At 42.4% G+C, this 24416-nt stretch overlaps 1 protein-coding gene across 1 annotated transcript in view; it reads left to right on the forward strand.

The window, feature by feature from the left end:
* Window positions 1–24416, forward strand: part of LOC117351095 (contactin-4-like) — a 187888-nt gene that overhangs the window by 71636 nt on the left and 91836 nt on the right. The window contains exon 2 of the mRNA XM_033925860.1: window positions 3082–3210. Coding sequence (XP_033781751.1) covers window positions 3156–3210 — 55 coding nt within the window. The 5' untranslated portion in view covers window positions 3082–3155. The remainder of the gene's footprint in view (window positions 1–3081; window positions 3211–24416) is intronic.

Here is a 24416-nt window from a genome sequence, read left to right on the forward strand (position 1 = left end):
ACCAAATGGCCCATCCAGTCTGCCCATCCGTAGTAACCATTATCTCTTCCTCTCTCTGAGAGATCCCACGTGAATTCAGACAGTCTCTGTCTCCACCACCTCTTCTAGGAGACTGTTCCAAGCATCTACTACCCTTTCTGTAAAAAAGTATTTCCTTAGATTACTCCACAGCCTTAACTTCATCCTTTGCCCTCTCGTTGCAGAGTTTCCTTTCAAATGAAAGCGACTCGACTCATGCGCATTTACATTACGTCTCTATCATATCTCCCCTCTCCCGCCTTTCCTCCAAAGTATACAGATTCAGATCTTTAAGTCTGTCCCCATACACCTTATGATGAAGACCACATACCATTTTAGTAACCTTCCTCTGGACTGACTCCAGGAAAGGCTAAAGTGTCTAGGGCTCTTCAGCTTGGAGAAGACACGGCTCTGGGGTGATGTGATAGAGGTCTCTAAAATACTGAGTGGTATGGAAAGGGTAGATGTGAAAATGCACCTTCCTAACTACTACAAGCACCTGCAAGTTCTGAGTCCAAAAGCACACCGAGATACTTCACCTCGCGCCTCACCAATAGTCTCTCCCCCCAGCAACTCAACTGTCTCCAGAACATTAGCACCCAGGGTTCTCGTAACACAACCAGGCTACAACCGATCCACGAATCCCACATCCCCTCAATCTGCTTAACAATATCGCATGGTCCACTGTTTCAAATGCTGCTGATATATCCAGAAACACCACCAAGAATTTTTTTCCCTCATCTAAACCCATTCTCAAATGATCAAGCATAGATACCAACAAAGTCTTTGTACTATGGGTTTTTCTGAATGCTTATTGATGATCATCCAAGATACGATGATCCTGCAGAAACTAATGAAGTTGGGAATAAACCACCTTTTCCATTATTTTTGCCACTACAGGTAATGACGCTATTATTCAATTCTCGAGACCCTATTTTTTTTGTCCTTCATCAATGGTTTAATTGTTGAAATTTTCAATGACTGTGGAATTTCACCACTCTCCAAAATTCCATTGATAATCCTAGTGAGTATCAGAACCACCTTCCCCACTAATTTCTTCAAAGCCCCAACAGAGAGGATTGCGTGGATCTGCAGGAACTTAAAGCAACCCGCACATCATCCTCCTCCACCCCCCAAAAAGCATTCCACTCCTCCCCATTCATCCAGTCTCTCCTCCCCTTCCACCACTGGTAGTGTATTAGCAATGAGCACAATTTTCATTACAAAAAAGTTGTTAAATTCCTCTGCTGAAAACGTAAAGGGGGGGCGGCCCCTTTACTCCATCCCCACTGAAATCCCTCACAACCTGAAAGAGCTGAGGCTTCTTCACAGCCACCTCCACTCTCTGTTGGTACAGTTGTTTTTTGGCAGATCGTACAACAAAACTCAAAATCCTGGGCCCCAGGCAAAGACCCTAGTATTATGGCTGTTCACATCTTCCAATAGGATGTACACGGCAGTCAATTAAGATTCATGATGCTTCAATTTCCACATGGTATGAGATCTGAAAAAAACCCATTTGAATCATTTTCTTCAACTGAGGCTTACAAGATAAGGATGAATCTGTCGTTATTTCTGAGTTTGATAATGCCATATTTTGATTACCACAAAATTAATTAAGAGCTTTAGAGACATTGGCATTCTGTTACATGGAAGGTCTAATTTAAGATATTGTTACTGACATATAAGGTTTCATCTGATGACACACCTGAGAAAGCCAGTTATAAGGGTGAAACTACAGATAAGTGCATGTGCTTCATTTCTCAGCTCTTAATGATGGGTTGATGTTTTTAAAATTTTTATCACAGATTGGCATTTAGACTCACAAGCATAAGGAAAAATATCTGGATTTTTTTTTTTAAGACTGATGAATGAGATTTAGAACCAATGAGAAACAGATATCAATTCTAATCTGTCCTAAAGATTTCTAAGGTCTTTCTCTTCCTTTTGCGAAGTAAGGTTTCTACTGTATGCTGCTTGTTTAATGAAAGACTTGATCTTCTGCTAGTCAAAGTATTACACGTTCTCGTTCTGCCTACATCTCTTAATATTTGGTTTATTAAGTCCCAGTGTTCTGCCAAGTTCAACCCATAGACCATATTTATGGACCTCATTATCTTATGCCTTGAGACGCTTTCAAAAAGACGATGGAATCATTTTAATCTCATATCTTCTTTGCCAGACTTTTAGAACTAATTAGAGGATTAGCGGGCTCTATTTGAATGTTTGGTATGGTTAATTCTGCTGCTGACTATTGTAATTGTATGTTAGTTGTAACCTGCTTAGATTTTAAGATAATGTGGGATAGAAATGTAAATAAATTTGAACTAGAAGCCTATCCATTTCAAGTTGGTTACACCGCTCATCAGTTTGTCAAAATTGCTGGGTTTTCTTTTTTGAAATTAAGACATAACCCGAATTTCTTCTGATTTGTATCTTTTTGAGGGGCCACAGAATTGGCAAAAACTGAAAGTGGGAGGCTGCTGAATCCAGGGAAGGGTCATAGCTATTGTGTTGGCCATGATAGTCCTACGTTTGCTGGCTTTTTTTCATACTTTGGATGCCTTGGGGTTGTTGCTGTTGTCCTCTAAGCTCTTTATTTCAGCTGTTTCTGCTGAATGTCTCAGAGTACATGTGTCTCTTCCCTTGAGGTTTCTCTTGAACTGTTTTTGCTGTATTCGAACTTTGAGATCCACCAAGTCACCCACTTTCAGGAGGGATGTTCTCCCCTCCCTCAAAGCCTGGTTTTGAACTTAATTTGCCGTGTTTTTGCAGTCCTTGATTCTACCCAGTGAAAGCTGCTACCTATCCTTTAATGCCTCAACTAGCCCAAAATCTCTCTCCTAGGCCTGAGTAAATTGCTGCTCTGTAGTATGGATTAAAACTAAAATAACTCATAAAGAAACTAATTGGGAAATGACCTTCAACACACAGAGTTCTCATCACTTTATAAAGCAGACATTTTCTGCTCTGATATTTCATCGAGATCAAGTGCTGAATTTGAAAGCTGTAAAAGGTTTTAAGACTTAGTAGTAATTCAGTCTTCATTTTCTCTCTTCACAGATTAGGATTTACAGAAAACTTGAGTTATCCAGCACTGCTCGGGCCTTGGCTCGGTCTGGCCCCAGGAACTGAGAATGAAGTTGCTATGGAAACTCCTGGCACTGCAGTCCTTCGCGTTGTGCCTTGCAGGTAAAGTGTCATTTTAAAACTTTTTGATGTAAAAATAGCACTAATTCAAACATCTGCTTTTCACAGTTTGGTAGATATAATTGTCACTTGGAGCCTGCTGTGTGGGAACTATAACCGGATTCTGATCCCGCAGGTCCTGTCTGGGTTTCATAAAAGGCATTAGAAGACTGACCCCAAACTCGCCTGAGCTTCACGTCAAGTGTTTCACATGTATCTTGGTTTCTCTTAGGCTACTTATAGTCATGGTCCTTTCTGATTTCGGAGGTATACTACCCTGTGCTCCTGCCATATTATGTGAAAAGGGAGACTTGTGGACATGGAGAGAGCAGAGAGGATGAACCAAGAATGGAATACAAAGGTAGCAACATGCATTAAAAGCATTTTCAACCTGTCGGGGACCCTCTGTGCATCAGATGCCAGTCTATAAGGCAGGGTCTATGCACCCAAGCACCTAACTGCAAGAGAGCCGTTCACATGGGCAGGTTATAGGCGTGTCTGGCATTTATGTGCAAGGTTTACAGAATGCCATTCATAATACACATCTCTTGGCACAACTAAGGACTCCAACTTATACCTGCCATTGACGTGATGTAAGAGATCGCACTTGCACATGCCAACCTTATTCTAGAATGGAATAGTGGCGCTAAGTGCATAGCACTTTAGTAAAATCCGGACCCCCTAGACCTGCCCCCCAGGCCCGTTCAGTTCCACCCATCCCCCTAAACCTTAAGCTTATATACCGCAGTTTACAAAAATTAAAAGGGAAGTACAGTGGGCTTCCACGCATGCGCGGACGCCATTTTGAGGAAGCTTTTCAAAACCCAGACAAACTGCTGGGTTTTGAAAAGCCATCTGGACCTCCTCGAAAAGGAGGACATGTCCAGGGAGATCCGGACGTCTGGTGACCCTAATTGGGGCTTCTCGACTGAAGCACAAATGATGCCTAGCTTCAATTACACCTAAACACAGCTGACTTATTCTACCCCATTAATTCACTCGGGGTCTTGATTTTTAACCCCTGAGGATCTCTCCAACATGTGAGGTGCGAGTGTACTACACACAGATTTGTCACGGGGTAGAGATACTAAAAACACCCGTCCATTTTCTTTAATCGGTACATGTCAGACAGAATTTATTCTGAACATCATCAAATTCTTTTTCTGTTGATCCAGTCTAGAAATGTACCTGTTCTACCATATCTAGGCAACAGCCACCCAAGGTGGTTCCAAGCAACTTTATCACAGTGTGGTAATATCGCCTGAAGCCATTAAATAGCATTGAACTCAGGACACTCTATAGGGACCCTGAACTGTATTTCCTACAGTCCTGCATTGCTTGACTTTATGTCCTTAAATTGTCCCCTTAGACTTAATCCCTGTTAATGCTGGGAAATTGATAGGGTGCTGATGAAGGAGACTCATAAGAAACGTATTTTGTATGCTGTGTTAGAGGTAAAGAGACTGATATTGGCTAGATGTCTAAAAACGAGGCTAGCTTATGAAGGGACAAGACGACACTGTTGGATGAGCTTTTTCCTTATTTTGTATTTTATCCTGTGTCTAGAATTTGGAGCCTCTGGACTTCCACATACATAACAGAGATGGGGAGGAGTTGGCTAGAGAGAATGGAAGGGGAGGTTTGGGAGCTCACATATGGGGGTTTGATTGCACGGTTCTCAACGTAGGATTGAAGCCAGGAGAGGATAGTATCAGATATCCAGAAGTCAGAGAAGCATTGAAACATTAAGTGTTTGATTGACCACATAAATCAAGGGAAATAGGGGAAGACATCCTGCCAGAATCAAGATTGACAAACAGTTACAACTAAGACCTTCTGATTTCGCAATTCTAAAGCTAATGCATCCAGTCCTTCAGGTTTCAGAATGATCCCTCCTCCCCCTTCTTAGTATTTTCTATATATCCTATATAAGGAATCTTTTCATTTGTAACCCGCAATGACATTTATTTTAATTGCAGAATATAAGCATGCATTATATTATACTGTGTTGTAGAACCCCCGCGAATCTTGAAAAACCACGAATACGGTTTTTCGTGGCAGAGACACGGGGACAGGCAGCAACACAGCAGCGGCAGCCACTGCCCGGCCGGTCAGCGAGTCTGAAGAATGCTGAACAGAAAAGCATGTGATTCGGGCACCTCACAGGAGGCACGTGCTCCAGCGAGGAATCTCAGACCAGCTGTGTGTGGTTGAAGTCACTTCCGTAGGTGTTACTAGTGGGGGAGACAGGAGAAGGCAGCCGGAGAGAGCAACTGGAGCACCTGTGAGTGAAGGAAATCACTCATGGTATGCTCCGACCGCCTCTGCCTGCACTAAAGTCGGGCCTCACCAATTAGGAGCTATGTGTCAAAGCAGCTGCTGATTGGTGAGGCCCGACTTTAGTGCAGGAAGAGGCGGTCGGAGCATACCGCAAGTGATTTCCTTCACTCGCAGGTGCTCTGGCTATCCTCTCCTGCCTGGTCATTCGCGGTCGCAGCCTTTCGCGGTCCTGGTCATTCGCAGTCGGAAAATACCGCGAATGACCGGGACCGCAAATCGCCGACCGCAAATGACCGGAGGAGTACTGTATATTCATTTTCTAGCATTAGATTTTTCTTTTTAGACAATATGGACAATTTTATGCAAATTCCAACAGCTTCTTCCTGTATCTTTGAATGGCTTAAGAAAATTGATTAGCAAATTGGACAGAGGTACTGTGATTTGTATCCTTGCTTAGAATGTATATGTAGACATCTTCCACCTGAAGGCTTCATCTAGTTGGTTTCTTTCATGAATTTGGCATTGGGAAACTGGTTGTTTCCTGATTTCAGTATCATTCAAACAATGAAAGCCCAAAGAGCTTGCTACTGGAAGTAGTTTTTATTAGCAACTAATTGCCAAAAGAAACACTTCTCCATTTTTCCTCTCTGTCTTCTGACCCTTTTCCTCCCATTCCTAATAATTTGGATGCTACATTTTATACCTACTTTTTTAGCTCCAAAATTACTGACTCATGATAGAAACATGACAGCAGGTAACGATCCTTTTTCATGTTTTCCACTCCCCCGCGGTGTCCACTCTGTTACAAATCTTGGTATCATCCGCAAAAAGGTTAACCTTACATTCTAACCCTTCAGAAATGTCACTCACAAATATACTGAACAGAATCGGTCCCAGTACTGAGCCTTGAGGCACTCCACTACTCACCTGACCCTCCTCTGAGCGAATTCCATTTACCACTACCCTCTGGCATCTGTCCGTCAACCAGTTTCTAATCCAGTTCACCTCTTTGGGCCCATCTTCAGCCCACAGAGTTTGTTTAAGAGCCTCCTATGAGGAACCGTGTCAAAGGCTTTGCTGAAATCTAAGTAAATTACATCTAGCACATGTCCTTGATCCAATTCTCCAGTCACCCAGTCAAAATATTCAATCAGATTCATTTGGCAAGATTTACCTCTGATCTTCTCACTATATTGTATATCTTGTATTAAATGTCAGTAAGAATAAGTTTTTAAAAATGTGGTTTATACAGGTCTTTTGTGTTCCCTTCTTAAAATACTTACAATCAGTTCAGAATACAGCTGGTCATGATCATGTGACATAGATTCAATTGAAAATACTCACAGTGGTACGTAAAGCTCTAGATTTGATCTTTTCTTTGTTCCTCCTCTTAGCTCAGCATATCTCAAATTTTAATTTCTTCATCTCTGATCTGTATCAAGTTATTATTGTATACTTGTATTATTATAAAAATTCAATAAATAAAATCAAATATTAAAGTTTATAAATCTTTCCTTTTGGCCAAGTCTTAATAATAATATTGTCATTTATAGCTAAAGAGACTTATGATCAAGAAACTGTTTTATTTTACTTTTGAGACTATGATAAACATATCGAGGGCCTCCAAATAGTAGCTGGCGGGCTGCATGTGGCCCCTGGGCCGTGGGTTTGAGACCACTGATCTAGAATGTATCAAATGTGTTGGGGGTTTCATTAAAATAAAGAGATGTTGGTGTTGGGGGTTTGGTTGGATTCCTATACATTTGGGATATGCCCCAGTTGCACGTGTTATACAGGTTGAAGCCAATGTTAATGCCATATGATTCTCATCTGGTGATATTAGGAAGGTTAGATTATTGTAATATGCTTTATTGGGGTGGGGAGGGGTGGCTCCAATATAAAGTGCTATCGACAGTGAATCATACGGCCTCAGGATGTTTTCGAGACTTGGAGTGGGAACCGAAATCAGCCCATGATACGAGATTGCCATTGATGAAGGAGAGAAATGTGATAGATACTAGGGTCGGCAAATCGATGTTTTCAATAGCGGGAGGGAAATTCAGATCAGCTACAATGATGGAAACCCAGGGATACTTTTAAGAAATGAAATAAGCATGTTATGAGTATATGTTGTTTTGTTAACTGCTAGATTTTAGGCAAAAAAATAAATAACAAGTCATTTGAGGAACTGCTTCTGAACCGAATGCAATTAAGATTTAGAAAGCTTCTAGAATCTAAATACAGTGATGAGAAAAAGCAATTTTAGACAAAGGGAAGGTTTGGCTGGCGAGGTAAATGCTCCATTCATTCAATACCTCACCGGCCTGTGGTAAAAGATCCAACACCCAGATCACAGCTGTGAAAAAGTAACTGCCCCCAATCACCAATTGACCAAATTTAAGTGAGATTCAGCTCCATTGCAGCCAGCCCTGTTAAAACTAACCCTTAGCACACCACAACGTTTGAATGAGCCAAGAAATAAATCATTGTGCAAAGCCATTTCTACATCTCGAGGATGCCACCGAACCATAGTGAGAAGACCCCGGCTTGCCCAAATTACTCCAAGATCAGAAACCAGGGAGGGGGAACATTTCTCACATCACTGTACTTAGGAGAGTAGTCTTAATCATTTATTTCACTAGAAACTAGTATTGCTTAATCATTATTATTCTGTTCCCATCTTATTGTAGCTTCTGGCAGGATAGAAGTATTTTATATGTCATGTTGTATAAAGCTGAGTAATTCATCTGGAGGAGCAGACTGAATAGGACACAAAGACTCATTCAGCATGATTTAGCTGGGGGAAAGGCTTCTGGCTATCCGCCAATATTCATCAGTCTCTAGATTGACAGTGAATGGCTATTAGATTATAAGCTCTTCTGAGCAGGGACCGTTTATTGAACGTTAAGTGTACAACACTGCGTATGCCTTTCAGCGCTATCGAAATGATAAATAGTATGTCACGTGACAGACAGTTACCGCCAATATTCAGTGGCTCACCAGCTAAGTTAATTAATTGGGGATACTGGTGGCCCTCTCTCCTGCCTCATGGTCCCAGTGGACCAAAGTTGCCCTGAAGAACTGAATTGGGGCTCCCAAGAGATTTGCTCCAAGTAGAAAAAAAAAAAGACATTTGAAACCACTTTTCTTTTAACTGGCCTTTTAAAATTGAAGGAATGAGTTTGGGACTGCAGTTTGTATTTGGCTTATTTTTGATAAAATTTTTAGATTGTGTTAATTACATTAATTATTGTTAAATTGATTGTTTTAGAAGATTATGTATTGGGGGGGGGGGGAAAATCCCTTTTCTTTTTCTTTCCTTTTCTATTTCAAATGGACTTCTTTTCAAAATTGTAAACCGCTTGGATCCTTTTTTGGCTATATAAAGTTTTTCATAAACATTAACATAAGTTCGACAGCCAAAGACAACTACTTAGAAAGATGTCGAGACTTAGCCAGGTAGCCACTGAATAGCGGCATCAAACTGATTGGCCAAAAACAGATTGGAATTTCAATGGCAGCAATCCCTGACAATCTTCTGTGGTCTGAATACGAGTCTGGTCTGCTTTACATATCAGAAATGTGTAATTATGCTTAGACTAATAATAGAGCTTCAATGTGCTCCCAAAGGGGGTACAAATCTGGTCACCAGCACATAATGGTGAAATTGAAGGGGTGGACAGAAGGTTCCGGAAGGAGCTGTGGCGACAAGTATGATCACAATATCCCGTTTCAGTTTTTCTATTTGTGAGAGCAGAAAGTAATGGTCCAGCAGCAAGTCGTTGAGCATATGCAAGATGTAGATACAGTCACAGTTAGCCCTGGAGGCTTGCTTACATCATTATGGTCTACAAGCATTGTGCTTAGGAGGGAGATTTCTTAGTAACAAGGATATGTTACATTTCCCAGAGGATGTGACTGATGCAACACCCCACACAGGGAGCATCATCCATACAAGTGAGAAAAACAACACTTTCCTTTCTAGGATAGGTATCAAAAGCACAATTTCCTTCTGAAAGTCATGATTTAAAACGATACCAAATTCTCTCCACAAGACCATTACACACCGCTCTGCTCGTATCCTCGCTCCGACCTCTCTGATACTGGGACCAGTACACACAACCCTGTAGCATCTCCTGCCATTCTGATATGGGAACGCCTCATGTCTACCCTGCTCGTCCTGATATGATGCTCTGCTTTATATTATGTTTCCGTTTGGTGATGGGGCTGGACTGTTACAGCTTTTGACATACAAAATCCTGGATCGGAAGTATTTGGAAATTGACCATATCTAATTATAAAAGCCTATTTCACTAAGATGGATGATGCATCCAAATCTGAAACATTTGTTTTTACAAACTGAAATCTGTGAACCACAAATGGGGGTTTCATTTTATATTTGAGTCCTCCCCATCTCTGCACCACCCCACCCCCTCCTGGACCCATCGCAGGCCTCCCCTGGGTCTACCTTAAGCCCTGGTGGTCAAGCAGTGAACTCCCTCCCATGTCTTATCTCCTCCTACTGTAAAAGGTTGCAGATACAAAAGATTTTTCCATAGAATTTTATCTTTTCAAGCTGGATAAACCCTACTCTGTCCTGATAACAAACTCTTACTCCTATCTTTCCTTTAGAAAAATGCTAAAAACCTACTTATTTGACAAATTCGTCTGAATGTGATTATAATACACTGTGCTTGTACGGTCTCTTGATTGTTGTTAACTGCATTGAACTGAGAGGTTACTGCGGGATATACATGAATTTGTTATGTTATGTCCCGGCCAGCCCTGCACCACCGTGTTCCCTTCATTCTCAGACCTGCAGCAACCTCGCAAGACTGCTGAACTTGTGGTAGACTCGGGAACTTACAGCAGCCATTTTTATTAGCGAGACATCATGGGGCAGGAGAATAGGAGTGCTCCTTCTCCAGTTGACTGCAGGACCACCAGGGCTTAAGGTAGACCCAGGGAGAAGCCTGTGATGGGTGCAGAGCCTGACAGGAAGGACCGTATGGGAAAGCCCAGGGCAGAGAAGGTAGTAATGTGGATGGTGGGGGAGGGAGAAAGAGAAAGCATTGCCAGTACTTAAATATAAACTCATGGTTTATATTGGAATCAAGCTTTTTACCCCCATTTTGTGTGTGTGGGGGAAAGGTACCTTGGTTTATATTTGGATGGGTTTATATTCAAGTATATACTGTAAAATCTAAAAAGGAAGATTAAAAACTTAGGTCATAATTCAAAGCAACTGGGCTGTTAAATCGTCGGCATAACAATACAATTTTAGGCCTAAAGTTGTCAATTTATTTCCCAGAAATGCCAAATAAACAATAAATAATGAAGAAGAAAGTGGAGAACTCCAACAACAGTAGGACAGACCTGGTGCTGGAGAAGGATTTTAGGCATGCAGGGGACCACCAGAAGAACTAACAAATTGATTCTGGAAGAGATCAAACCAGCTATGTTACTCGAAGCCCAAATGATGAAGTTACGACTGTCTTGTTTTGGTCACACCATCAGAAGAGGACATTATGTTTGGGAAGATTGAAGAAACCAGGCAAAAAAGGCGACCTGCAATCAGATGGCTGGACATGTTGCAAACCACCATGGGAATGACACTGGAGGACCTTTCCGGACTAACGCAAAACAGATTTCTTTTTAGATCCGCAATTCATCAAGTCGCTAGGACTCGAGAACGAGTCGATGGCACCTAACAGCAACAAATTAAGAATCAGCCGTACCGCTTCCTCATTCATACCTAAATAATTTTCTATAATCATCCTATTAAATATCATCTCTGATGAATCCCAATGATGAAAGAGCCTATTTTCATAATTCAATATATGATCTTTTTTCTGGAACTTTCATTTGAATTGTAAGGAACACTGCAGGTGCCAGTAGAAGGGGATACAATCCAAGGTGCTCTCCTACTACTACCAGCTTGGCACTGGAGGGCTACCCACCTCTTTCTGTCCGAGTGCAAATGGCCATTGATGTGGTCACAGAAAATCTGGAACCCTCCATCTCATCTTGAAGGTATTCAGCACTACGATTAAAAAAGTAAAGCCAGGTAAACAGAAATAAAACAGCTTGAGCTCAAGGGAAATGCTTCAGAGGAGTGCAAGAAAAAGCAGTCAAAGTCACACATGGCGAAGTTTGAATGTTGCTGACACCTGCACCAGCAGTAAATTAATGTAGTGTGAAAGCAAACTCATCTCTTATGTGTTTCTGAACAAAACATGCCCCACCAATGGCTTGCATGTGGAGGGAGAGAGAGGAAAACTTCCTGCAGAGCATTGAAATAATTACTAACATGAAATGAAAAAGAATATTAACACAGAGCAGGAATAAGAAGAGCATTATCTGGATTTACGGAAACCTTTCTGAATTCAATGAGCTGACAACTTGGTCCGTTTCTAGAAAGGAATCAGAAGGCTCTGAGATTTTTGTCTCTATTATGGCACTGCTAAGGATTCATCTCAGAATATTACTATTTATGGAATAATTAATATCTTCCTTCTGTCCAGTGTAGGTACTTCTCAAGTTGGAAGAAGGGGGTGGAGAGGGTTTCGCAAGTGAGCAATAGGCAACACTTCAAATAGTCTCGTTACTTCTGTGGTTCTTCCTGCTGTCATGTTTGACATCTAAATATTGAAATGAAACTCAGAATGGTTCCATGCTTTGGTCATATCAATGACGATTTGGAAGAAGGCAGCAATTAGTCTTCTCATCTCGATTTGAGAAGGGCCCGACAAGCGATTATGAAATATTGTTCTTTCAGCATGTTCTGTGACAAGATCTCCCGAAGCGTGTAGTCTGTCTGAGTGTCAGCACTGGGGTCTTTTTTCATCCTTTGTGGTGCTACAGGTGCATCTTGAAGACAATCAATTTGCATAGCACAATTTCTTCTTTTTTCATGCTGTTAAAGCAAATTGGTATGTAATTAGATTTATATACTGACTAATCTCATTTACATTTCCAATTAATTCTTCGTGTTTTAATTTGCTAGGGTTGAATTCACATTAGTAGTTAAAATAACATTTAAATTATCAAGGACTCAACTTTTGCCTGGCAATGATTTACTAAAGATGCTTCATTAGATGCCCCCAGCCCCCAGCAGCTGGCTCTTATGCAAAACACTAGATGTGGGAGCCAAGAGACCCAACAAACATGAGCACACCACCAGCTCTGTATATCCTCTCAACATTCAGAAGCTTGTCTTTAGAACCTACTCAACTGCCAGAACAAAGCCATGACTCCTGGAGTCACCTTCTCACCTGGTAGTCAATCATCCCAGTATGAGTGTTAGCAGCAGTCACTAGGACAGAGCTGACTATGCTGAAGTTTTCAGTAGGCTTTTACATTCTGCATGAAGCACACACAGCCCATGTGAACCTGCCGGGACAGATGGGGGAAAATGCTTGAGTACCTGAATATAAAAACCCACTTAGCCAACCTCCATTGATAGGCAGCCTGGTGAAAGAGGCTATTAGAGCAAAAAAAAAAAATCCTTCAAAGAATGAAAAAAGGATCCAAATGAAGAAAATAAGAGAGACATAATATGAAGAGAAACTTGCCAAAGAGGCAAAAACTCATAGTAAAAGCAAAAAGCTTGTGAGGGAATTTGTGGAACCCTTGGATCATCAAAGAGCTAAAAGGCATTAAGGAAGATAAGGCCATAGCAGAGAGACCGAATGAATGCTTTGCTTCGATCTTTACAGAAGATGTAAGAGATCTGCCTAAACTGGAAATATTTTTCAAGGGTGACGATACAGAGAAATGGAAAGAAATCTTGGTGAGCATGGAAGACATACTAAGTCAAATTGACAAGTTAAAGAGTGATAAATCACCTGGACTGGATGGTATACCTCCCAGGGTACTGAAAGAACTCAAACATTAAATTGCTCATCTGCTATTAGTGATCTGTAACCTACCACTAAAATCATCTGAGGTACCTGAAGATTGGAGGGTGACTAATTTTATAACAATTTTTAAAAAGGGTTTAAAAAGCACATGCATGCCTTTATGCATAGGTGATCCGTAAAATTACCTCAAAATTAGCAATTAATCTTTGGTAGTCAGTTTCAGTTACAAACTGCTATAGCTTGGCCTTTAAGGTCTCAAGGCAGGTATGCGCTGGTTCGAGAACAGTATGGTTTTACTACTTTCTGAAAAGGTAGCAGGCTATCTATAGCTCAAATGTCTGGGGGAAGCTGGTTCCACAGTTTTGTCACACTATGATAAATCGCCAGGACCGGATGGTATACATCCCAGGGTACTAAAAGAACTCAAACATGAAATTGTTAGTGATCTGTAACCTGTCGCTAAAATGGTCTGCAGTACCTGAAGATTGGAGGGTGGCCAATGTTTCGCCGACTTTTAAAAAGGGCTCCAGGGGAGATCTAGGGAATTATAGACTAGTAAGCCTCACTTCAGGGCCAGGCAAAATGGTAGAAACCATTATAAAAAATAAAAATGTGGAACACATAGACAAACATGAGTAAATGAGACAGAGTCAGCATGGGTTCAGCCGAGGGAGATCTTGCCTCACCAATTTGCTTGACTTCTTTGAAGATGTGAATAAACATATGGATAAAGGTGAACCGGTTGATATAGTGTATCTAGATTTTCAGAAAGCTTTTGATAAAGTTCCTCATGAAAGGCTCCTGAGAAAATTAAAGAGTCATGGGATAGGTGGCAAAGTTCAGTTGTGGATTAGGAATTGGTTATCGGATAGAAAACAGAGGGTAAGGTTAAATGGTCATTTTTCTCAATGGAGGAGAGTAAACAGTGGAGTGCCACAGGGGTCTGTACTGGGACCGGTGCTATTTAACTTATTTATAAATGATCTGGAAATTGGAACGACATGTGAGGTGATTAAATTTGCAGATGACACTAAACTGTTCAAAGTTGTTAAAACACATGCGGATTGTGAAAAAATTGCCTTAGGACCTTAGGAAATTGGAAGACTGGGCCTCCAAATAGCAGATGAAATTTAATGTGAACAAATGCAAAGTGATGCACATTGGGAAGAATAACCCGAATCACAGTTACCGGATGCTAGGGTCCACCTTGGGGGATTAGACAATAAGATGAAACCTTCCACCCAATGTGCAGTGGCAGCCAAAAAAGCAAACAGGATGCTAGGAATTATGAAAAAAGGGATGGTTAACAAGACTAAGAATGTTATAATGCCCCTGTATTGCTTTATGGTGCGACCTCATTTGCAGTATTGCGTTCAATTCTTGTCTTCTTGTCTCAAGAAAGATATAGTGGCACTAGAAAAGGTTCAAAGAAGAGCAACCAAGATGGATAGACTAAAACGGTTCAGGCTCTTCATCTTGGAAGAGATGGCTGAGATGTAGATGTAATTGAGGTCTACAAAATCCTGAGTGGTATAGAGCAGATACAATTGAATTGAGGGGTTTTTGCTTCATCAAAAATTACAAAGACTAGAGGACCCTCAATGAAGTTACAAGGACCAATAGAAGGAAATATTTTTTTCACTCAGAAAATAGTTAAGATCTGGAATGAGTTGCAGAGGATGTGGTAACAGCAGTTAACATAGCTAGGTTTAAAAAAGGTTTGGACAAGTTCCTGGAGGAAAAGCCCATAGTCTGCTATTGAGATAGACATGGGGGTAGCCACTGCTTGCCCTGGATCAGTAGCATGCAATGCTCCTACTATTTGGGTTTTTGCCATGTAGACACTAAAAACTTTCTTATCTGATAGATTTTATGATGTATGGATTTTGATTGAATAGGTCTTTGTATTGTAAATCACTTTGATATAGAAGATTACATTAGATTTAGATTCTAAGATATAAAGCCTTTCCTCCACAGATATCAAAGCAGTTTATATTACATTATTAGTTCTTGGGGCAATGGAGGGTCACAAGGAGCAGCCCTGGAATTGAACCCACCACCTCAGGCTCCTGAAGCAGTAGCTCTAACCACTAGGTCACTTGGGGAAGTTTTTTAACTGGCCAGCTGACAGTATTCCTAAGTGTTAAGGTGGTTCAGGTTTATAGGACTGACTTTGGTGAAGAGTTGGTGTTATTGGTTGTCCAGCTTGGTTGTTCTGAACTAAAACCTTGTTTTAACTGTACCCATTTCATCAAACTTTTACCTATAAAAATGGATCTAGTTGAGATGTGAATTTGCTTGCAAATGTTCCCACATTTCATCGCTGATTAAAAGTCATTTCCTAAGGAGAGGATGAAATGTTGCATCTTTTATCTCCGAGGATGCCCCTGGTTTTGTTTTCAGCTTCTTTGGTTCAGAGCTTTGCAAGGTTCTTTAATATGCCTGTATAGTGTAATTAGGTATTTTGAATTACCTTCTCACATGTAAATGTACCCAGTTGGGACCATGTTTAGTACTCAAATGGCTCTATGTTCCTCATCCTTTCTGAGGATGGCTTCTCCAAATAACCCCCCCCCTACTCAATGTTCCCTCTAAGCCAGGGGTGTCCAACCTTTTGGCTTCCCTGAGGCGCATTGGCGTGGCCGCACAAAATGTTGTTACTCTTTGGGTTTGTGACCTAATTTGGACACTGTAGAAACAGGACACTAGGCTAGATGGACCATCAGTCTGACCCAGGATGGCTATTCTTATCTTGTACTACCAATCTATGTAAATCTCTTTTGTGCAACCTGATTGGCTAAGTTGAGAATCACTACTCTAAGCTGTGTAGGGGTTCACCAACCAAATCTTTACAGCTGTAACAATTGCATGAGGCAAGTGTGGCTCCCAAGAACCTGCCTATCACATGCTCTAGAATTTCAGAGACTGCTGCTTCTACGTTTGCTTAATTTTCCCCATTTGATATCCTCTGAGATTCTGATACCATACCTTGGATAAGGACAACTAATATCGAACCTAGCACTGTTCAGCCCCTTAGTTTCACAAGGTCCTCTCATGATTTAACAACTTGAAGGGCCACTACTCAGACTGGAGGAGGGTCACGAGTTGTGTTCCGCAGGGCTCGGTGCTCGGACCGCTGCTATTTAATATATTTATAAATGATCTGGAAACAGGGACGAAGTGCGAGATAATAAAATTTGCAGACGACACCAAACTATTTAGTAGAGCTTGGACTAAGGAGGACTGCGAAGAATTACAAAGGGACTTGAACAAACTGGGTGAATGGGCAACGAGATGGCAGATGAAGTTCAACGTTGAGAAATGTAAAGTATTACATGTGGGAAACAGAAACTCGAGGTACAGCTATACGATGGGAGGAATGTTATTGACTGAGAGTACCCAAGAAAGGGACTTGGGGGTAATGGTGGACATGACAATGAAGCCGAAGGCACAGTGCGCAGCGGCCGCTAACAGAGCGAATAGAATGCTAGGTATAATCAAGAAGGTTATTACAACCAGAACGAAAGAAGTTATCCTGACGTTGTATCGGGTGATGGTGCATCCGCATCTGGAGTACTGCATCCAATATTAAGAAGGATATGGCGATACTCGAGAGAGTTCAGAGAAGAGCGACACGTTTGATAAAAGGTATGGAAAACCTTTCATACGCTGAGAGATTGGAGAAACTGGGTCTCTTTTCCCTGGAGAAGAGGGGATATGATAGAGACTTACAAGATCATGAAGGGCATAGAGAGAGTAGAAAGGGACAGATTCTTCAAACTTTCGAAAAATAAAAGAACAAGAGGGCATTCAGAAAAGTTTAAAGGGGACAGATTCAAAACGAATGCTAGGAAGCTTTTCTTTACCCAACGTGTGGTGGACACTTGGAATGCGCTTCCAGAGGGCGTAATAGGGCAGAGTACGGTACTGGGGTTCAAGAAAGGATTGGACAATTTTCTGCTGGAAAAGGGGATAGAGGGGTATAGATAGAGGATTACAGCACAGGTCCTTGACCTGTTGGGCCACCGCGTGAGAGGACTGCTGGGCACGCTAGAGCAGGCATGGTCCCTTTTTAAAAGCACAATCACCGAGGCGCAAAATCGATATATACCGCGTATCAATAAGGGATCCAAGAGGAAAAGGAACAAAGAACCGGCGTGGCTCACTGTTGTGGTGAAGGAAGCGATCAGAGACAAGAAGACTTCATTTAAGGAATGGAAAAGGTCAAAAACGTACGAAAACTGGAAAAAGCACAAACAGCATCAATGCAGGTGCCATAAAGCAGTAAAAGGGGCCAAAAGAGACTATGAGGAAAAAATAGCCAAGGAGGCAAAAAACTTCAAGCCATTCTTTCGATATATTAAGGGGAAACGACCCGCAAAGGAAGCGGTGGGACCGTTGGATGATGATGGAATAAAGGGAGTGCTAAAGGAGGACAAAGCCTTCGCCGATAAACTGAACACATTTTTTGCGTCTGTGTTTACCAAAGAAGATATACACAACATACCGGAACCCGACAGACTATATGCTGGAGCTGAAGACGGGAAACTGACAAGGTTGACAGTCAGTCTTGAAGAAGTATGCAGGCAGATTGATAGGCTTAAGAGCGACAAATCCCTGGGACCGGATGGCATCCATCTGAGGGTCATTAAGGAACTGAAAGGGACAATAGTTGAACTACTTCAACTAATAGCCAATCTGTCAATCAAATCGGGAAAGATTCCAGAAGACTGGAAGGTGGCGAATGTTACGCCAATCTTCAAAAAAGGTTCAAGGGGAGATCCGGGAAACTACAGACCGGTGAGTCTGACCTCGGTACCGGGAAAGATGGTAGAGGCGCTGATAAAAGACCGCATCATTGATCACCTTGACGGACACAATCTGATGAGGACCAGTCAGCACGGCTTCAGCAAAGGACGATCTTGCTTGACGAATCTACTGCACTTCTTCGATGGAATAAACAGGCAGATAGACAAGGGTGACCCGGTCGACATTATATATCTGGATTTTCAGAAGGCGTTCGACAAGGTTCCGCATGAACGACTTCTTCGGAAAATTGAGCGCCATGGAATAGAGGGTGAACTACTCACGTGAATTAGAAACTGGCTAGCGGATAGGAAACAGAGAGTGGGGGTAAATGGACAATACTCGGACTGGAAGAACGTCACCAGTGGGATGCCGCAGGACTCGGTGTTTGGACCCTTGCTCTTCAACATATTCATAAATGATCTGGAAATAGGTACGATGAGTGAGGTGATTAAATTTGCGGATGATACGAAGTTATTCAGAGTAGTGAAGACGCAGGGGGACTGTGAAGATCTGCAGCACGACATAACCATACTCGAGAAATGGGCAGCAACATGGCAAATGAGGTTCAACGTGGATAAGTGTAAAGTAATGCATGTTGGTATCAAAAATCCCATGCATGAATACAGGATGTCCGGGGCGATACTTGGAGAGACCCCCCAGGAAAGGGACTTGGGAGTACTGGTCGATGAAGTCGATGAAGCTGTCTGCACAATGTGCGGCGGCGGCAAAAAGGGCGAACAGAATGCTAGGAATGATTAAGAAGGGAATCACGAACAGATCGGAGAAGGTTATCATGCCGCTGTACCGGGTCATGGTACGCCCTCACCTGGAATACTGCGTCCAGCACTGGTTGCCGTACATGAAGAAGGACATGGCACTACTCAAAAGGGTCCAGAGAAGAGCAACTAAAATGGTTAAGGGGTTGGAGGAGCTGCTGTACAGTGAGAGATTAGAGAAGCTGGGCCTATTCTCCCTTGAAAAGAGGAGACTGAGAGGGGACATGATCGAAACATTCAAGATAATGAAGGGATTAGATTCAGTAGATAAAAATAGATTGTTCACCCTCTCCAAGGTAGAGAGGATGAGAAGGCACTCTCTAAAGTTAAAAGGGGATAGATTCCGTACAAACGTAAGGAAGTTCTTCTTCACCCAGAGAGTGGTGGAGAGCTGGAACGCTCTTCCGGAGGCTGTTATAGGGGAAAACACCCTCCAGGGATTCAAGACAAGGTTGGACAAGTCCTTGCTGAACCAGAAGGAACGCAGGTAGGGCTGGTCTCAGTTAGGGCACAGGTCTTTGACCTGGGGGCCACCGCGTGAGCGGACTGCTGGGTGCGATGGACCTCAGGTCTGACCCAGCGGAGGCATTGCTTAAGTTCTTATGTATCATTAGCTGATTTGATCACCTCATTCCTCCCTTCTCCCTGGGGTTTGCCACAATTCACTTTTCTCCATTGGAAAGCTGAATATATTCTGTTGCTTATATTTTAATCAACTCCCCTCAACAATAGAACATTGTCTCTTCAAGCAGGGCTTTTTAATTTCCTGAGAAGTTTTTTATGAAGGATTTTGTCAAATGCCTTCTAAAAATCCAGATATAAACAAGCATACAGGTAAGGTGAGCTTGTCAATACAGTATCCCCCCAAAATCTGTATTCCCGCTTTATCTAGGTCACCCGAATTTGACTGCCTTCTACTGAGAAGCTTTGAGCAGTGCTAAGTTTAATGTGTGTCATCTTGCCATTGCCAAACCTTTCCACCAGGTCCTGGGACTGTCCTATTCTGCTGGAATCTACGAAGGACTGTGAACACATCACATTTCATCAGAAAGCAGGGCTGAATCCTCCTGCATAAATAAACAGACTTGGTCACCGCTGAGAGCCCAGGCGCTCTGACTCAGCACTAATCACTTCTACTCGCTCTCGCACTAGTAATAACAATAAATCACTTAATGGAGTTGGGAAACATATTGGCTTTATAGCCATCGAAAGAGAAATGTGAGGCTACTGCATTAGTCTGTGCTGGGGAGCAGGTTCCTAGGTAGGACATACCCAAAACAGCTCTCTCATTTATTGAAAAGCTCTTTTAATTAGAATACGCTGTTTGATAAAAACTGTTTATTAGAAAGTTATTACAGCAATCTCCCTAGTGCTTAATGGAACTTGTAAGTATCCTCTGATGCCAGGGCTCCTCCGGGTCTTCCGCATGCTGAAGGAAGCACAGGGAACGATCACGAAGGCCAAGCCATCTAGGAGAGGATACAAAGCAGTTTACATTCAAGTGCTCTAAGTATTTCTCCCTAATGTACCTGGGGCAATGACTTGCTCAGGGTCACAAGGAGCAGCACTGGGATTGAACCCATAACCTCAGGGTGCTGAGGCAGGGGTTCTAACCTCTAGGCCAGGGGTGTCCAACCTGCGGCCCAGTGAAGTATTTTGTGCGGCCCCGGTCAAGGGCGATGCAGTGTTTTCCTCTGCTGCCCTCTTGCCGGCTCCCTCCTGTGTCTTGCTGCAGTGTTTGAAAGTTTGTGCGGCCCCATAAACATTTTTTTCAGTCAATGCGGCCCAGTGAAGCCAAAAGGTTAGACACCCCTGCTCTAGGCCATTCTTCCAATGCTTTCCCACCTGTGGAAAGGGCTTTGAACACTGGCCACTTTGTGAAAGCTGTCATTGTGGAAAACACGGAAGATATATACTACCCTAACGCAGCAAGACAAAACAGAACAGAAACACGAGATGAAAAACATCACACAGAGTCAATGACAAAGCCAAAGGAAGAACTGAGGCAGAGAGCAAAGTCAAAGCAAGTCAGAGCTAGAATTAGAACCAGAAATCCCAGCCCTGCCACTAATTACGAGCACCGCACTTTTTCACTCATAGTGGATAGCAGCCCACATTGATGCCTTCTTTCACAGCTAGAGATTTTGAGATGGTTCTTTTAGGAGCTAAAATCATGAACTTCCATAACATGTAACGAGCACAGTGATTTTTGCTTTTTCCGTGCCCTTCATTCCAGTATCTGATTTTTGCAGTAAAACATTACATTTAAGATGGTAAGAATACATCAAAACAGGTGCCCTTTTCCAGAGGGATTTAGTGTGTTTCATCTCGGGAGGCTAATTATTTTGTTTATCTCTCCTGCCCTAAGGAGGATTAAGTAGAAGTTTCTCCATCCCCTGCACCTGTCTCTCTGTAGTAAATATTCCTTTCAGCTTTTTTGCATCATGCATTAGTGATTGGGTTCAAATCCTCTGCTGTGCACTGTCGCAATTCCTGCAGCTCATCTTGATTAGGTTTATTATATGGATCTATTTTATTTAATTAATTGCTCATCAAAAATATGAGATGCACATATTTAGTAATGAAATGCAATCATATGAACAAGTGTAAATTACAGAAAAACAGGTGAGAATTCTGACTGATCCTGAATTGAGGCCAAACTTATAACACACCATCTGTAGCAGAACGTTTCACTCTGTTAGCAGAGTTCTCTAGTGATAAGAAGATAGTGGCCATAGGCAGAGATTTCTTGACAAGTGGGAAATAAGATGGTGAGTGGGTGGTTTGATGTCACGGAGTGGTCTCGATGGAAGGGATGTACGAGAGCTGGTAGGAGGAGGGGGGTAGTCACAAGAGAAGGTAGTGCATCAGGTGAGAGGCCATGTTCACCATGGGAGGAGGGGTCAGCAGAGGGGTAGTGACTTCTGGAGGATTTCTAACTAATTCTTCTATTTTAAATGATGAAGCTTGTAACTCAATACTCTTTCCATGTCCTATAGTTACTTCTGTAAACTGAGTCAAGCCCTATTGTAGGGATGAGTCGGCATATAAAACCAAGGATTGGATTAGACAGTGGTAAAGGCTAATCATGGAAGGAAGCTTTGGCAGCAATTATTGGTCAAAACTGGATGCCTCATTGGCTAGGGCAGAGGTCAGCTGCGGCTCTCCAGGCCTCAAGCCTTTAAGCTCCCTTCCAACCCCACAATCTTCCCCTGGGCCTACCAAGGTACTTGGTGATCCAGTGAGAGTCTGTGGTAGGAGCATGGTCCCCTCACTCCTGCCTCAAGGCTGCCTTCTAAAATAGCTGCCGTGACCTCTCACAGCTGCTCGCGGCACTTCTAGCTGCCATCAGAGGTTATGGCAGCCATTTTATAAGGCAGCCAAGAGGAGACCGTGCTCCTGCCACAAAGACTCCTGCTGGACCACCAGGTACCTCGGTAGATCCTGTGTGTGTGTGTGTATGTGGGGGAAATCATGGGGTTTGGGGAGATTAAAGGGTTGGGGGGAATATATTCTTGGCTTGGGTTGGGGGGAAGGACAGGGGAGGGAGGAAGAGATGAAAGGTGCAGAGAACTGTGAGGGATTGGAGGGGTGAGAAGCTACACCTTGTGGCTCTTTGTAAATCTTGGGTCAAACATTTTGAATAAATTGGCTCTTTGATGTAAAAAAGTTGCTGATCTCTGGCCTAGGGAACCAGATCATGGGAGGGGTGGTAGTCATGGGAGGGGGGATTCTCAGGAGTGAGGTGCTGCTGAGCATAGTAGGAGGTATTATTTGGAGGGAGGAGGATCAGGATAGGAAAAGACAGCACCAGAGAGATGTTACTTTGCAGACTTATAGATTGCCTTGTCCATGAGTGGAGAAGGGATTTGGTCATTATAGGAAGCATCAATGTGTGATGGGTTTGTAATTGGACAAGATTTCAGTAGAAGCGGGTGTTGGTCGCTGGAGGAGGCTTCAGTGGCCTGATTCATTAAATGTTTTTTTCATAGAGTAGCTGGTGCAGAAAGCCATCGGGAGTCTAACTGCACAATTGCCATGGATTGTATGAACACGGTAATGAACATGCAAGCAGGAAGAGTATGAACATGCAGAAGACGTGGCTTCCTTAAAATGTATGGTCATGAGCAGTGCAGAATACAAGAAATTGGTTGGTAGGTCTAGGGCAGGGGTGTCAAAGTCCATCTTTGAGGGCCACAATCCAGTCGGGTTTTCAGGATTTCCCCAATGAATATGCATGAGATCCATTTGCATGCACTGCTTTCATTGTATGCTAATAGATCTCATGCATATTCATTGGGGAAATCCTGAAAACCCGACTGGATTGCGGCCCTTGAGGAGGGATTTTGACATCCTAATCTAGGGCAACGTAAAAGGGTTAGCAGAGAGAATTCATGCCAGTTTTTGACATGTAATTGCCAACTTTGTCATCTTTTGCAATCAGAAAAAAGTACCTGCAAGTTGAAAAGACTGAAGAGAGGCACCAGATCGTGTGTCTTTCTACAAAACCCCTTGTGTGTGTATGTATGTGCTCAGCCAGCTTCCCCTGATTCAGGCTCAAGTTCTATTTCTTTTAAATCTGCATAACATTTGGCTCAGCCATCTGCATGAGGATCCAACCTGAGCCTCCGTGCATCGGTCTCAGGATGTTAATTTGGAGAAATGCTATCTGATTCTCTAAACTTATGTGATGAGAGCATGTTACAAGAAGACCTTAATAGAACAAGGATGGAAATCCAAAGACACTAAGAAAGAAAAGGCCTTAGAAAATGAGAAAAGATGTCTTCTTTTCTTCTCATTCCAAGTAACTGTCAATAGGAAATGTTTATAACCCAAGGTCAGAGACTGGAATTTCCAATACACAGTTCGTTTAATTGCAGGTTGCTGAGAACGCTGCTTGGTATGATTTTAGCACATAGCCTGACTTTGGTGACATGCTGCGATGAGACAAATGGATTGCACCAGCCACGGGGGCTGCATAAAAAGAGGAAATGGCTTGGGGACAGTTCTTTAACTGGCTGCCTTCATCTAGACCAGGGGTGCCCACACTTTTTGGGCTTGCGAGCTACTTTTAAAATGACCAAGTCAAAATGATCTACCAACAATAAAATTTAAAAACACACAAAGCATACTGTACGCAGAGAAAATGTTAATCATCATTTATATTCCGCGGGTTTTCAAAGAGGTCAAGGCAGATGACTCCATGCAATGTCACCTCAGAAATTAAAACTGTATCGTTTGACAGATTTATCTCCTAAACAGAAGTCACACTAAATTTATATCATCATGATGTCTATTTCTTGAGTAATATGTTGTACTTTCACTATTTGCATTTTGCAATTCACTGATTGTCCAGCTCTCTTCAGTGTGAACCGCCTAGAAGTCATCTGACTGTGGCGGTATAGAAGAATAAAGTTATGTTATAAATATACCCCCTCCCTTTTTATTAAACCACGATAGCAGTTTTTAGCGCAGGGAGCTG

This window comes from Geotrypetes seraphini, chromosome 17 (assembly GCF_902459505.1).
Source record: "Geotrypetes seraphini chromosome 17, aGeoSer1.1, whole genome shotgun sequence".
NCBI classification, from domain to species: domain Eukaryota; kingdom Metazoa; phylum Chordata; class Amphibia; order Gymnophiona; family Dermophiidae; genus Geotrypetes; species Geotrypetes seraphini.